Below are 13,308 nucleotides of genomic sequence, written 5' to 3' on the forward strand. Positions count from 1 at the left end.
ACACAAAATACAAAACACAGAAATGTTACAACACAAGATATAGCGACCCGTTTCCTCTCTGTTTTTACCTTTTCCTGTCTTTAACTTGGTTTTACTTCCCCAAAATCAAATTGCCTTTAACTCAAATGTATAACGTAGAATAATACAGTCAGATCACACACACACACACACACACACACACACACACACACTAACCTGTCGCGTAGACCCCCCGGCCTGTCGAACCCTCTCGGCCACGGCTCCCAGCAGGGTGACCAGGCGAGTCTGCTTCTCCAGCTCGGCCCTCAGCTTGACTCCACACAGACACAGCAGGGCCCCCAGCACCCGCTCGTAGCGTCGTCCCCAGGCAGGATCCTGCACAGCGTCCTTCAGCAGCCTGCAGCCATCATACACACAACAGCAGCAGCCCAAATGTAAGGGACACCATCATCCTGGACAGTAGCTTTAAAGTGGCAGTGGACACATTGTTTGCTTTAATAACGTATCATTCTGAAGTAAATGTTGCACAATGCAAGATGTAAAGGCTGTAGAATAAGGACACCGTTGGTGTTTAGATTGGGTCCCTATAATCCTCGCTTTTCTGTCGGCCACCAGGAAAGATCTCACGGGAAAATGAAGGCTTGATTTACGGCACAAAGGAAGCGTGTCAACCATTGCGCAACCAAAACACACGAGAGGACATCTCTTTTTGTTTCAGCACTAGATGAAGAGAGCTCTGGGACTTGAGAGGGTTCCAAACAGACGTTCAGCTGGCGTTGTGTCATCTACGTCGTATGGATTGACTGTGCTGTAATTCTACGATGTTGTTCAGTCTGTACACAGGACTTCTACTTACTTCTGGCCAACCTGGGAGAAGGATCCCTCTAAGTCAGTAAGTAACAAAACATGACTACTTACTAATACCACTGGGTGTTTCACTCTTTTACGCCTTCATCATAGCACTGTGTTGTTAGTTCCTAGACTCCGAGGAAAACTAACCTCTAGGTTGTCTAGGTGTGTGGGTTATTATGGCGATTGCCACTATAAAATCACATTTCTTTTGCAACATTTCCCAAAGTGTGTTTGAAAGCAGTTCGGACGACTGGTTGCATCTTCCGTGCTGCCGCGGACTCACCAGTAGAGGTAGTGGGCAATGTTGATGTTGCCTTGTGCTCTGGACAGCAGGAACATGACGAGGCCGTTCTTAAGGTGACACTCAAACTTTAACGCCTGTTCAGAGACGGAAGAGAATCGCGACATGAGTGGGTGACATGCGAAAGTGAGCGTCAAGAGTATTTTAAAAGTGCATGTAAGTATTTGTGCGTGGACATTTTTAGCTGTACCTGAACTAGCTGTGGCAGGTAGTCAGTCAGCTCATCGTCACTGCTCTTCTCAATCCAGCTGACAGCCACATTTCTTACATCTGTATCTGCAAACCTACACACACACACACACACACACACACACACACACACACACACACACACACACACACACACGCGCAAAAGAAAGCTAAAAAACTAACCGTACTTTATTTATGTAGGTCATCTAGAAGTGTCAGTATTAAAATGACACTGTTGTGCAACTAGTTTCTTGTCGTAACTTTACGTCTTCAGCACAGTGCATACTTTGATTCGAGCAGCTCCAGCGCAGTGACGGGGGGCAGAGGGGGCCAGTGGTGCAGCAGGGAGTGGATGTGAGCCATGCTGGCCCAGTCCCAGCTGGGCACGCTGGCCAGCACCTTAGGGAGGCTGCTGGGGTGGTCCTTCCGACAGTGGAGCCGATGGTCCCATAGGAGCTGGTGGTCGGCCCTCTTCAGCCTGGAGACGGAAGACGGATGAGATGGTGTTTACAAAATACTAAATAAAGATGTGAATAAAGATGCGCCAACAAATGAGTTTGAGTTATTCATCTTTTTCTGAGATTCATCAGTCTAATCTAACCAACTCAAATGTGTCATATTTTGCCTTTCACTGTTTAAAAACTGCTTCTAGGTTTCAACACAAAAAATAAACCAACAGAAAATATCAAATGACTCCAAATGAGGAGTTTTCCTGGCAGGGTGAACAATAATGTTTAAAACAGACAACAGAGAAAGAACACTTAAATAGAATAACACGAGAACATCTGACAAAATCTGCAGAGGGTTAGAGAGCAAAACACACACAACATTAGACCTATAAGACTATAACCACGCAAGGAAACAAACATTGAACACGTTTGTAATCTCTTGGCTTTGTGTCCTTCAGTGCTGTGAGTGTGTGTAACGCGAAACTCAAGGTACGACAGAAACCACTAAGTCACTACTTGAAGCAGTGCTTTAAGTTAAATCTCTCTGTCAGATAGCATTTCGCCTCTATATCGTCGTCTGTACCTGGACCCTGACCTCCCTGGAGTAATAAAAACAAACATTTCTCCCTCACGGACTGATGGAATATCCCACACACTGAAAACGACACACAACAGAGCAGTGAACTGCAGTCCCAAAGGCTGGAGAGATGAATGGGCCGGACAGACAGCAGGCGGTGAGAGCCCAGTGAGAGAGCGCTCTGTGCTGAAGAGCCGGCTGAGTCTCATGGATGTTGGCAGAGTGGAGGAGATTTGGCTGGCAGGCGGGCATAAGAGAGCATTTAGCTGCGCCTGGAGCAGCTGGAAGAGAACAGACACACTGCAGCAGCAAACATGCAGGCGTTTATGGGGAGCTGTGGCTGGCAAAGTCAGTGGCATCTTTTAAAATCTCTCCGTAAATCGAGTAAGTCCGGTGGATTTCGGGTGGTCTGAGAGACGGCCAAAGAGCTGTCTGCTGAGCGGGATGAATAGAAGCAGGACTCCTGTTTCTGAAACTCTCACAACACAGAGTACTTTGAGTCTACAAAACGCACAACCAGCAGTCAATGGACTACAATTCTAATTCAGAATAAACTACGTCAAATAAATAAGCGACAACCTTTGGTTTTGATTTTGAAGAGGCAAAATGTATTCCATATAGAAAACAAAAAGACGCTGGTTTCATTAGACAGCATTCAAACTTTGTCCTGCATGCACACGTGCTTTCACGTGGTGGTAAGTTACAAAAAGAGTTTGAATATCATATTTAGTTGTTTTTTTACTCTTGCAGTTAAGACATTTTAATAAATACATTGAGAAGTAATTACACGATCCTGCAGCTGCTTCAAGCCTCTCGTGTGTGAAAGAAGCACGTCTGCTTTGCACATCAAGCTGAGCAACATTAAGAACACCTCTCTAGTGGAATGAGCTTTTATTTTAAAATCACTCCTGCAAATCAAATTTCCCTTACAAACTGCGAAGTGATGGAAACCAGCAGAAAAAAGCTGAAACGTTCATTGTTAGAAATGTTCTGCTCTCAGATTGTTATTCCTCCTTTATAGTAATAATAACACGGGGGAGATTCCCTCACCCAAAATTGGAAGCACGGCTGCAGATTTTCTCCAGTTTGCGTCGCAGATCAGGGTCCAGTTCCTCCAGCGTGTCGAGCTCCGGGCTGGGTTCTTCCTTTGGTCCCACGTACAAAACATCCAACGCCGAGTTGGGGAAGTCCACCTGACGACAACAAAACACCCAAACGTGGTTAGTTTATTCCTCTGAAGGAACTTTAATTCAAGAACACTCATTTAAGAATTACCGTGTGTTCTTTCCTATTTGTAACGAAGATGACAAGAGGTCTAAAATAAACTGCAAGGTTGTAGATATTACACAAGAACTGGCATCATTAAAAACCATAGTACTGTTTCCACTACAAAACACACCAGTACTGCTACCTCTACTACCACTAGTACGATAAGTATTAGATGTACAATACACTTTTGATGTTGTAGTACTACTGACAAATGTGGCAATAGTTAGCATAGAGCATCATTTTTTAGAGATCATGTAAATGAAGGTAGTGCAGTAGTAGTACTGTAGCTGTCACAATAAAGGGCAGAAAGAGATAGAAAGGCAAAAGATAACACAAATACTACTACTACTACTACTACTACTATCACAATTGTAAGATCACTATAAGTTCTACCACAAAGTCTAACAACACTACTCGTACATGAATCATGACTACTCATAATACTAAAACCCAGATAAATACTAATGCTGCGACTGTGACAGATGCTACTCCACCAACACATACCTGTAATACGATCCTCTCTGTGGGCACCCTCTTGCGGCTGGCTGCAGAGCCGGCGGCGGCGGCAGCTCCCTGGGCGGATGTCCACAGACACAACAACCTGCTGCCCTTGGCGAGCACCCTGCAAAGCACAGTCAGCAATGAACAACAACAATAAGGGGAAACAGATTAATAAGCAACATTCCTAACACTGAGGCCAGGATGTTAACTTTGAGGATTTTTCAATCACTTTGCATCGCTGCAGGTCCATCAAATGACAAGAACGTATAAAACACGTACTTTAATCCTGCTGACAATGTGCACAGGTACTGCTTCTTTCAAATACATCTTTCACGACTGAGTGATATTTCATTTTGTGGGACATCCAGTCAAATTAGATGCAAAAAAAAAAAAAACACGACCAGCCACAAGCGGCTGTTCCTCTCTCCTCACCGTCTGAAGTCAAAGAGCGGCAGAGAGACTTTGCCCAGCAGCTCTGGAGCTTTCCTCTGTTTGTTGGAGTCCGGGGAGCCGCCGGCATTCTGGTTCAGCACCCCGAACAGAGTCAGGCTCAGTATGGACTCCAGCGGGAGAACAGCTACCGCTATCGGAAAGTTGATCCTGGGAGAGACGGGGACAGTGTGAGGAACATGGGAGAGGAGAGAACAAGTGGAGAGAAATATAAAAGGAAAGGAAATGATAGAAGAGGAGAGGACAGTGCAAACAGCTTGTTGTTGTTACTCGGGATATGTCAAAGAGGAGAGAAGAGGAATAGAAGAGAGGAGAAACTAATATAAAGGAAACGAAAGAAGGGGAAAGGAGAGAAAAGGAAAGTACAGTGCTAACAGCATTTTGTTGTTAGGGAAATGCAAGAGAGGAAACGTGATGAGAGGAGAGGAGAGAAGAGGAAAGGAAATGAGAATAAAGGAAAGGAGAGGGGCCATGGACTCACAGTTCATCCCATTTGATGTGGTAGAAGAAGCTTTTGTATGTGCCCACCCTCTTGGACTGGACCGGTTTAAACAGGTTCTTGCCATTGTGGGTGAGAGAACACACCAGGAAGTACTTCTCATAACTGCAAAAAAAACAACACAATAAGTTGTGCTACTGTGCCTTTAAGACAGCACTATGTGGCTGATCAGAGGCTCTGTCAGATATTTACATAGATTTGACAAAAAAAAACATTAGAATCCATGAGCTTGGGACCATCTACCACTGATAACACTGATTGTAGTACTAGTAGGATTGGACTCCCACACAGGTCCTTTCAGTCATTCTGATTAGACCTGAAAACACCTCTGAGGGTGGAGCATGTCTGTGCTTTTAAGACCACAGAGTATCACAACTCTCCTTTACAGTCACACAGGTGCATAACTTCACACCTGAAGCTGCCCAGTACAACCACGTTCAGATCTACTGCTCCCTGCAGGTTAATGAGGCCTCCCTCATGGACACCTCCGCGGTGCTAATGAGGGGCAAGGGCAGGCGCCGCTTTGACAATTTCCGCACATAGATTTCTGCAGCTAGTCCAGAGTTTGAGCCAGCAGACTTCCTGTCACAAGTCTTCTTCTCCACCACGGGAGGAGCCATGCCGAGGATCACATGAGACCGCATAACTCCATGTGCTAATAAACCTTTTTCTATTCATTTGGACTCACCAGAAGAAGCCCAGGGTGGAACTAATTACAATAACGATGCCCCAGTTCTACTGAAAAGTCCCAGTAAGTCATATCAATGAGCCATTATTAAGGTTATTAATTGCACTTGTGTTTCGATGCGTCAACCCACACAGACCGGAGAGGAGGTGTAATCAGGTGTGTTGGGCCATGGCGGTGCAGAGGCGTTAAGACTATACAGTAAAACAGCTGTTTATTGTCATTATTAACTCTTTATGCTTTCATGATTTAAAAAAACAAAAACAAACTCAAATAATTACGGTTAAAGATAATGTCGCATGCACATTTGGTGTTTTATATTTCCATTTCTGATGCAATAAAACAAAATCGGAAACTTCCAGCAGCATCTAGTGCTGTTGCTCAACCACACATCCAAAAATAACCTCCGCGTTTTTTTACTAGAGATACATATGTGAGTGGAGAGTGAAAACACAAAACACTCACTTCCACTATTACAGGCTGGCTCCAGAGCTCGCTGCCATCTGTGTTGGCAGCCCCACCACTAGTCACGGTGCCTCAATATGCTGGCAAAGCCGCGGCATGCAGCGAGGCTCCAGATGGATGACACGCGAGCCACAACAACGCCAAGAAGGCTTTACAGTAACACCGCAACACGACAGATATGCCGAGCCACTCGTCTGGGCTGGAGGATACTGTACTCGCCGTGTCCCTCTGGCCTTGGGGTTCTGAAGAGCTAAATATTTCTGGAGGGGCCTTTGGAATGACTGTCACTGCAGCAATGTTTGGTGCCGGCTTAAAATAGCTGCTGGAAGAGGCCGTGCTGGAGCAAATAGGCCTGTTATTAAGCAGTTCCTCTCTCTCTCTCTATGAAGGCCTCGCTGGCCGACCACAAAATGACCATGGAAGGAAGGGACCGTGGCAGGTTTTTAAACTGCCTCCATCTTACAGTCAAGAGTTCCTGTGTATTTTCAACTGCCATCAATCTTTCATCAAACCGTAACTCTTGACCAGATGTGGTCAAATCTATGGCGGAGGATTCTTTGTGATGACAATAGGTAAAATGACAGAGGCACTGAAACTTCTTTCTAGTCACACAGACTTCCTGTGCAATTTCAAAATCTTTCATCTCTCTATTTCCCTCCTACAGCAAGAGTAACAGTCATTTCTCGCGTTTCTCGACCCGACAAACCTATGCAACCGTGGAAGGGCTTGTCACAAATGTACCGATGCTGGTCACTGACGCGTGACAGAGCTGGGGAACGGAAAATGTGTCTCAGCTCTCTCTGTGGGCCGGACACTTTGCAGGAGATAAAGTCGGGGTGAAACTGGACACTGGCATGGAAAAAAAAAAAAAAAGACGTGGGGAGCAACACCGGAGCCGTTTGATTAGTGGAAGACAACAAGACTGTGTTGCTATGACGCTGTAATGTGGTCACAAAAAAACACTCTCATTGGTCCTTGCTGCTTAACAATAAACCGTTATCATACAACCTTAATCCAGAGACAAAACCACGCTTTTTGACCATCATGTTGTCAGTCGCTTGTCAATTTAAGCTGCTGTTGCACTAATTGTATGCACTCAGCAAACAGGGTAATTAGACTTCTGCACGGCCTTCCTCTGCCTTCATCTTCAACCCTATCTTGCAGAAGCGCAATTAAATGAAATGTGGGTTGCTCTAATAATACACAAGAAGTGGGTGATTATGCGAGATCAAAAGCATGAATAAAGGCTTTAATTATCCCGCAGCAAAGGAAAGAGTACTTCAACTACTAACGCTTACAATTTCACATAAGCCGAGGAAAGATTTGTGTGAAAATCAAACGTTCTGCAGCAAAATACGTCCCACTGCGTGCTTCATGTACTCGGATGTCTCTATACAATGATACATTGTTGTGCAAGAAGTAGCATCATCAGCGACAGAGTCATCTCTGAGACATTCATCTCTGTCACTTCAGGGTTTTCTACTGTCCCTAAAAAACAAAGACGAAGCAGGTTCATCCTCAGACTCTTTACCTGCTGACCCAGTTGGCCGGGATGCCGTGCAATGCGAACAGAGTGAACTGGAGGTGGTCTGTGGTGCCAGAAGCCTCTTTGCTGCTCCTCCCCTCTGCTCCTCCCCCGTCCGCAGCATGGGGCAACGGAGGAGAGCTGAAGGAGGCGGAGGGGGGGCAGAAGGAGCGCAGGTAGAGCTTGGCCAGGTCGTAGACGGCCTGCGTCAGTACGGCCATGCCCTCCTCCAGAGGACTGGGGTGACCTGTCGAGAGTCAGGTGAGGGATTCAGGGCGAGGTCATAGAGATAGCATGGTAGTTGTTGAGACTGCAAACACAGTTATTAGAAGATGTATACTGGTATCGGAATAAACCACATAGGTTTTAATAAGCTTTTGATAACTTAAGACTATTATAGACGTGTCTGATATATCAAAGTAACGTCCTAATAAGTCTGTCCATGATGGGCAACTAACAAAGCTTAGTTGAATGAGAGAAAGCCGAGTGTGACCGTGTACAGGACTTACCATTTGATGATTGACCGGATGATGTGGACCCCATCTACAAAGCAAAACATGTTGGTCTTAGAGCAACATCCAGACATCCAAACAATGCCATGTGTGAACGTGTGAGGCATGCCCACCTTGGGTGAGCGAGTCCTGGGTAAGTTGACGAGGTGTCGCAGCCTTTTGACAGCCTCTGTAATGGCTCGGGTCTCCACCTCATCCAGGCCACAGCATAGGTTCTTCAAAGTCTGCACCACCCGGTCCACGGTCTTGTACTGGGTACTCTGAACACACGAGGTAGAGAGCAGGTTGGTACAGCAAGTGTGTTGTAAGTGCATCAACGTGCCCGTCTTTAAAACAGTAAAAACCACGTTGTTTAGCACAAGAACCACACATCAGGGTTTCTGTGAGAGGACCAACCACCAACAATTCCTCAAACGGTATTTCAAACTGGAGCCAGCCTACTGTGCGTGTGCACCTTTCAACAAACAAGGCTCACAACAACACACGCTTGCGTGCTACAAGTACATCAATTACTGCACATGCTTCGGTTTGGACAAGGCACGCTCAAATAAATCTTGATGCCATTATCAGGTTGAAGTTGGGTCGAGGGCGGAGCGTTAATTTAGCTTCGGTTCAGTCTGTATTCAATTACTCCACAGAAACCCACACTGGCTGAAAACCAGATGTGCAGTTTCTAGAAAGCCTGCCTTCCAGGAATGTCGTAGTATACTCACATGTACGTGTGAAGTATTTGATAGTAGATGCTAAATGAGTCTCGATATACAGGGCAGCGACACACAATCCAATTATATAAATCAGCACCTTTCTACACAGTCCGGTGCAGATGCTGTGGAGACATTACTAGCTGGTCTACATATGAAAGTTAATGTTGTCGTTGGTTTAACTGTATACAAACTCCCACTGAGGGACGGGCAAAGAGTTCACAGCACAATGGCAGCAGTAACACAATGGAGTATTTCATGTTTTCCAGATTTAAGACCGGGAAATATTGGACCTTGAAGACCTACACGGGGGGACGACATGTACCTCATTTTGAAGGCAGATGTTGACTTGGTTGTGATAGCCTTCTAAATAATCAGCCAGGCCTTGTCTGCAAGACGACACAAAGAGAGAGAAGAGAGGGATGAGTTTCACTCGTTGTTAGAGCGAATCAGATCAGGACAGAATGTAGAAAGTTTACTTAAGTTAATTGAAAATAACTCAAGACAGCCATTAGGTCTTTCAAATGTTTTAGTATATAGATAATATATATAATAGAAATAACAAAAACAAAATGTATATGCAATTTAAAAAGCAGCACACAGAGAGAATACACGACAGATTATACTGTAACTACAAAGACAACTTGCAGAAGTCTCCGTATTAATTAATCCTGCAACAATTCAGCAAACTAAACTAAAGCGACACATTTAACTCAAACCAGGAAAACTGAGTCAATCATATTTCTTCATTACATCATTTCTCAACAATAATAGATAATTAAATAGCATTTTCCCCAACAGGTAGACCCTCATACCTGGTGATGTTCTCCTTAAATGGCCTCTCCACTTGGCCCAGGTGCTTCTCTAAATCTACCAGAGAGTTGTCATCTTCCGCCTGAACAAAAGAAGTGAGATGACAGGTAAGCAGGTGCCGAAGTCTCAGCGATAAATCATCGTTTTAATTAAAGAGGATTACGATGTCTTGGCTCTCCAGCAGCGGGACAAAAGCTGCAAATGAATCTTAGCGGCACAACATGAAATGTATTATGTCAAAGTTCAGCAAAAATCCTTCCATAAAGTTTACAAGAGCTCATTATGTGAGGTGGATGAAGGGACTTACGCTGCGGGCCAAGTCTCTTCTCATGGTGGAGTGAGAGAGAAGCTGTAACGTGATCTCATTCTCCCACTTCCTGCAGTTCTGGACGTACTCATGGCTGCCTAAGCTGTGTTTACTGTGGCACAGAGACGCAAGGTTAACAAAACCGTACCGTATGTCCAGGATCACAATGAGCAGTTATTGAAATAATGTCAGGAATGTCATTCTTTGGAGATAAACCGTCTGCCCGAGATTGCTCAAGTTTAGATATTTTGTGTCGTCAATCTTGTGCAAAGTTGGCTTTAAATGCAGCCAATCAGAAACCAACCTGTGATCGCAGTCGGAGAGAAGCTCGCAGACAAAAGGCTTTACTGTTTGAACAAGTTACCACTGGTGCGGCCGGGGACTCTCACTACATGACCTACATTTGGGGTCTGGCAGTTGACGCACAGCTTTAGGCCTCATCCTGAGAGGGCCGTCTTCATTGTGATCACAGGGGAAGCAATGATGTCATTGTTAAACGCATCAAAGTATCCGTAATAATCCTGATTTACACTTCATACAACGGCCCTCAGTAGTAGCAGTTAAACAAGAGAGCAACATACACCTCAAACCTCTGATTTATGGGCATTCTGGTTACAGTACATCTTCACTTATCATACAAGACATTCATCTGTCCAGCCGTGATAGTCACCACAGATTCATTATGCTGTTGTGAACATGTGAGTGTCGTGGGCCTTGAGGTCCTGGTATGGTGAAGGAGGGCAGCTTGGGGTCTCTTTTGTACAAGACTTTTGAGTGGAAGTCAAGATAAGAGGGGTAGAAAGATAGAGCCGAGGGCTTAACATGATTCATAACCCTGTGCATGATTAACAAAACTGCTAAGTCAGTTTTGGGGATGCACCTTTTCTTTTTCAACGTTTCTGTTGGCGTATACTCACTTCTGCAGCACCTCCTCCTGGCCACAGACTTTGAGCAGGTAGCTGGAGAAGTCCACCTGGTCCAGGTCATCGTGGACCCAGCAGAGAGTCTGACTGATCAACAACTCCACCGGAGAGCTCACTGAGGGAGGCGGAGAGGACGGAGAGGTGGGTGGTGAAGGAGACGGAGGGGAAAGGGAACCGGAGAGAAGGGAGGGGTCAGCGGTTGGTGAAAAGAGAGAAATAAGAGATGGAAGGAAAGGGAATGATGGAAGGGAGCAAAAAAAAAAGAGAATACATAATGAGAATGAGGTATAATGCTTTTAAAAACGACAAGATTATACCTCAATTAGAAGAAACTAAAAACAAGTGGGAGCATCAAGACGAGGCTTTGTGGTGGTTCAAGTCAAAGAACTGAGGAATTTGGAGCATCCCAAACAACACATCCCACACACTTGAGGGATCAGAGGTTAAGTGCCAATTATGTCATGACACAATATCACACAATCTTTACGAGACTTATTCAACATAGACACTCATTTGCTGCTGTGGGAGCTGAACTCCAGGCCTCACATTTAATCAGATTTTCACTCTAACCGCAAACCTTCCTGCCGTGTTTTGACCGGCTCAGGTATCAGACCTGTTCTCGAGTCAAAGGAATTACAGCTGTGTGTTGTGGGGCGATGTGAAAATAGGGGGTGGGGGGGGGGGTCAGCTCTAGTTTGTGTATGCTCGGTTATCTGATGTGTCTGGCCGAGGGAGGACGGGGTGGAGAGCGATACCCGATACACAGAAGATTATCCTGCCGTTCAGCTACTTTCAAAGAGGATTTTAGCACATTCTTAACCTTGCCGATACACAAACACGGGCAGACGGACACAGACACTTCACACTCGGAAACACACTCCGGCTACTAAACAGACGTTCATATAGACACACAGGGAGGGAACAGACCTCCACCCTTCAGAGGAATGGCGCGTCTCTTTTTACCACTGAGACCAGAAGCTTCAGCTTCACGGCCCTGTGTGGCCGCGGCGGTGCTCGCCGGGGTTATACATGCGTGTTTTGTGACAAAGCAATTAAGACGGGCTACGCCTCGTTTTGTGTGCGCTCTGAGGTGGTGAGGGGATTCCCCAGCCGGGCATCACTTAAAAAGGAGGAGAGAATTCCTCCTTTGCGTGACGCTGTTCACCATTTCACACATGGTCACATGTGGGCACACCCAAAAATATTGATGAACAAACACACACGTCTAAGGACTACGGAGTGAAGTGGTAATGTTAAATAAATCTTCCACAATGACTGCTCAATAGCTAGTAAAGGTAACCTATGGAGCAGGTTTCAGGTCCTTGAGAACATTCACTTTCCCCTCGCTCCCTCCCTCAGTATTTTTCTCTGCTCCAACTCTTACTGCATTCTGCATTTCCCTCTCTTCTGTATTTCTATTTAATGCATTCCCCCTCTCTCACTCTCTCACTCTCCCTCACTCCTTCCATCTCCCCTCTTCAGCCACAGTATGTTAGGAATCCCCAGAATCAAAGCAGTTCACGGCGAAGCCCCGGAACAATCGATTGTCTTTCATTCTGCCCGCTCTCAAAGAAGGGTAAAGTCAAAGACGCAACACCAGAATCACACCAGAAGTGACCACAGAGTGTATAAAATATGGACGTAGGATCCGTGACGGCACACATTGGTTTCTGAAGAGTCGTTATGAGGCCCTGACGTCACTCTAAGCTGCCATGCCCTTAATTAAGCACAACTTAAAGCCTCGATATCATTCAAACAGGTGAGTTGTTTTGCACCAGGCTGTAAACATGTTTATTTCTGCTCTGCAGATGGGCATCCTAACATGAAGGTCTATGGGGATGGACTCCGTTTTGGAGCCAGGCCATCTTAAGAATTGCAGTTTTTGGCACTTGGCTTCATTTCTCAGCACTGGAGGCAGTAACAACAGATGTTTCATCCTCATCTTTTTGCACAATTTAGCCATTTCCAGAGCAGAAAAAAAGTCAGAAAGAAAAACAGAAGTGTGAGGGAAAGAATGCGAGAAAGAAAAGATGGAGGGGAGTGACAAATGTCTTAAGTCTTGAGTAAATCTGTTTAGTCTCTGAGGTGATGACACATTCAAGAGACTTCAGGAGAGGCTGCTAGGAAACAAGGGTGGAGGAGAATATTGTAACGCGAGGGAAGGGAGGCGAGGCACAGGAGCTAGGAAGTGTGGGACAGCAAAAGTGATGTAACAGAAAGAGGGCAGGAGAACAGCTTTCCTGTCCTCTATCTCTCTCCTATCTTTCTATCCAAGCTTTGAGCAGAACTGAGGCCTTTTGTTCCGGAGAGC

The 13,308-nt window shown here is 45.4% G+C and overlaps 1 protein-coding gene across 1 annotated transcript in view; it reads right to left on the reverse strand.

The window, feature by feature from the left end:
- Positions 1–13,308, reverse strand: part of pik3c2a (phosphatidylinositol-4-phosphate 3-kinase, catalytic subunit type 2 alpha) — a 39,266-nt gene that overhangs the window by 10,044 nt on the left and 15,914 nt on the right. Inside the window, exons 5-19 of the mRNA XM_079162915.1 lie at positions 10,992–11,112; positions 10,075–10,186; positions 9,770–9,849; positions 9,280–9,343; positions 8,367–8,513; positions 8,251–8,284; positions 7,748–7,988; positions 5,049–5,171; positions 4,550–4,717; positions 4,121–4,238; positions 3,398–3,540; positions 1,608–1,799; positions 1,323–1,416; positions 1,115–1,209; positions 196–376 (exon numbers count right to left, since the gene is read on the reverse strand). Coding sequence (XP_079019041.1) covers positions 196–376; positions 1,115–1,209; positions 1,323–1,416; positions 1,608–1,799; positions 3,398–3,540; positions 4,121–4,238; positions 4,550–4,717; positions 5,049–5,171; positions 7,748–7,988; positions 8,251–8,284; positions 8,367–8,513; positions 9,280–9,343; positions 9,770–9,849; positions 10,075–10,186; positions 10,992–11,112 — 1,913 coding nt within the window. The remainder of the gene's footprint in view (positions 1–195; positions 377–1,114; positions 1,210–1,322; positions 1,417–1,607; positions 1,800–3,397; positions 3,541–4,120; positions 4,239–4,549; positions 4,718–5,048; positions 5,172–7,747; positions 7,989–8,250; positions 8,285–8,366; positions 8,514–9,279; positions 9,344–9,769; positions 9,850–10,074; positions 10,187–10,991; positions 11,113–13,308) is intronic.

Source organism: Pholis gunnellus (genome assembly GCF_910591455.1).
Source record: "Pholis gunnellus genome assembly, chromosome: 7".
NCBI classification, from domain to species: domain Eukaryota; kingdom Metazoa; phylum Chordata; class Actinopteri; order Perciformes; family Pholidae; genus Pholis; species Pholis gunnellus.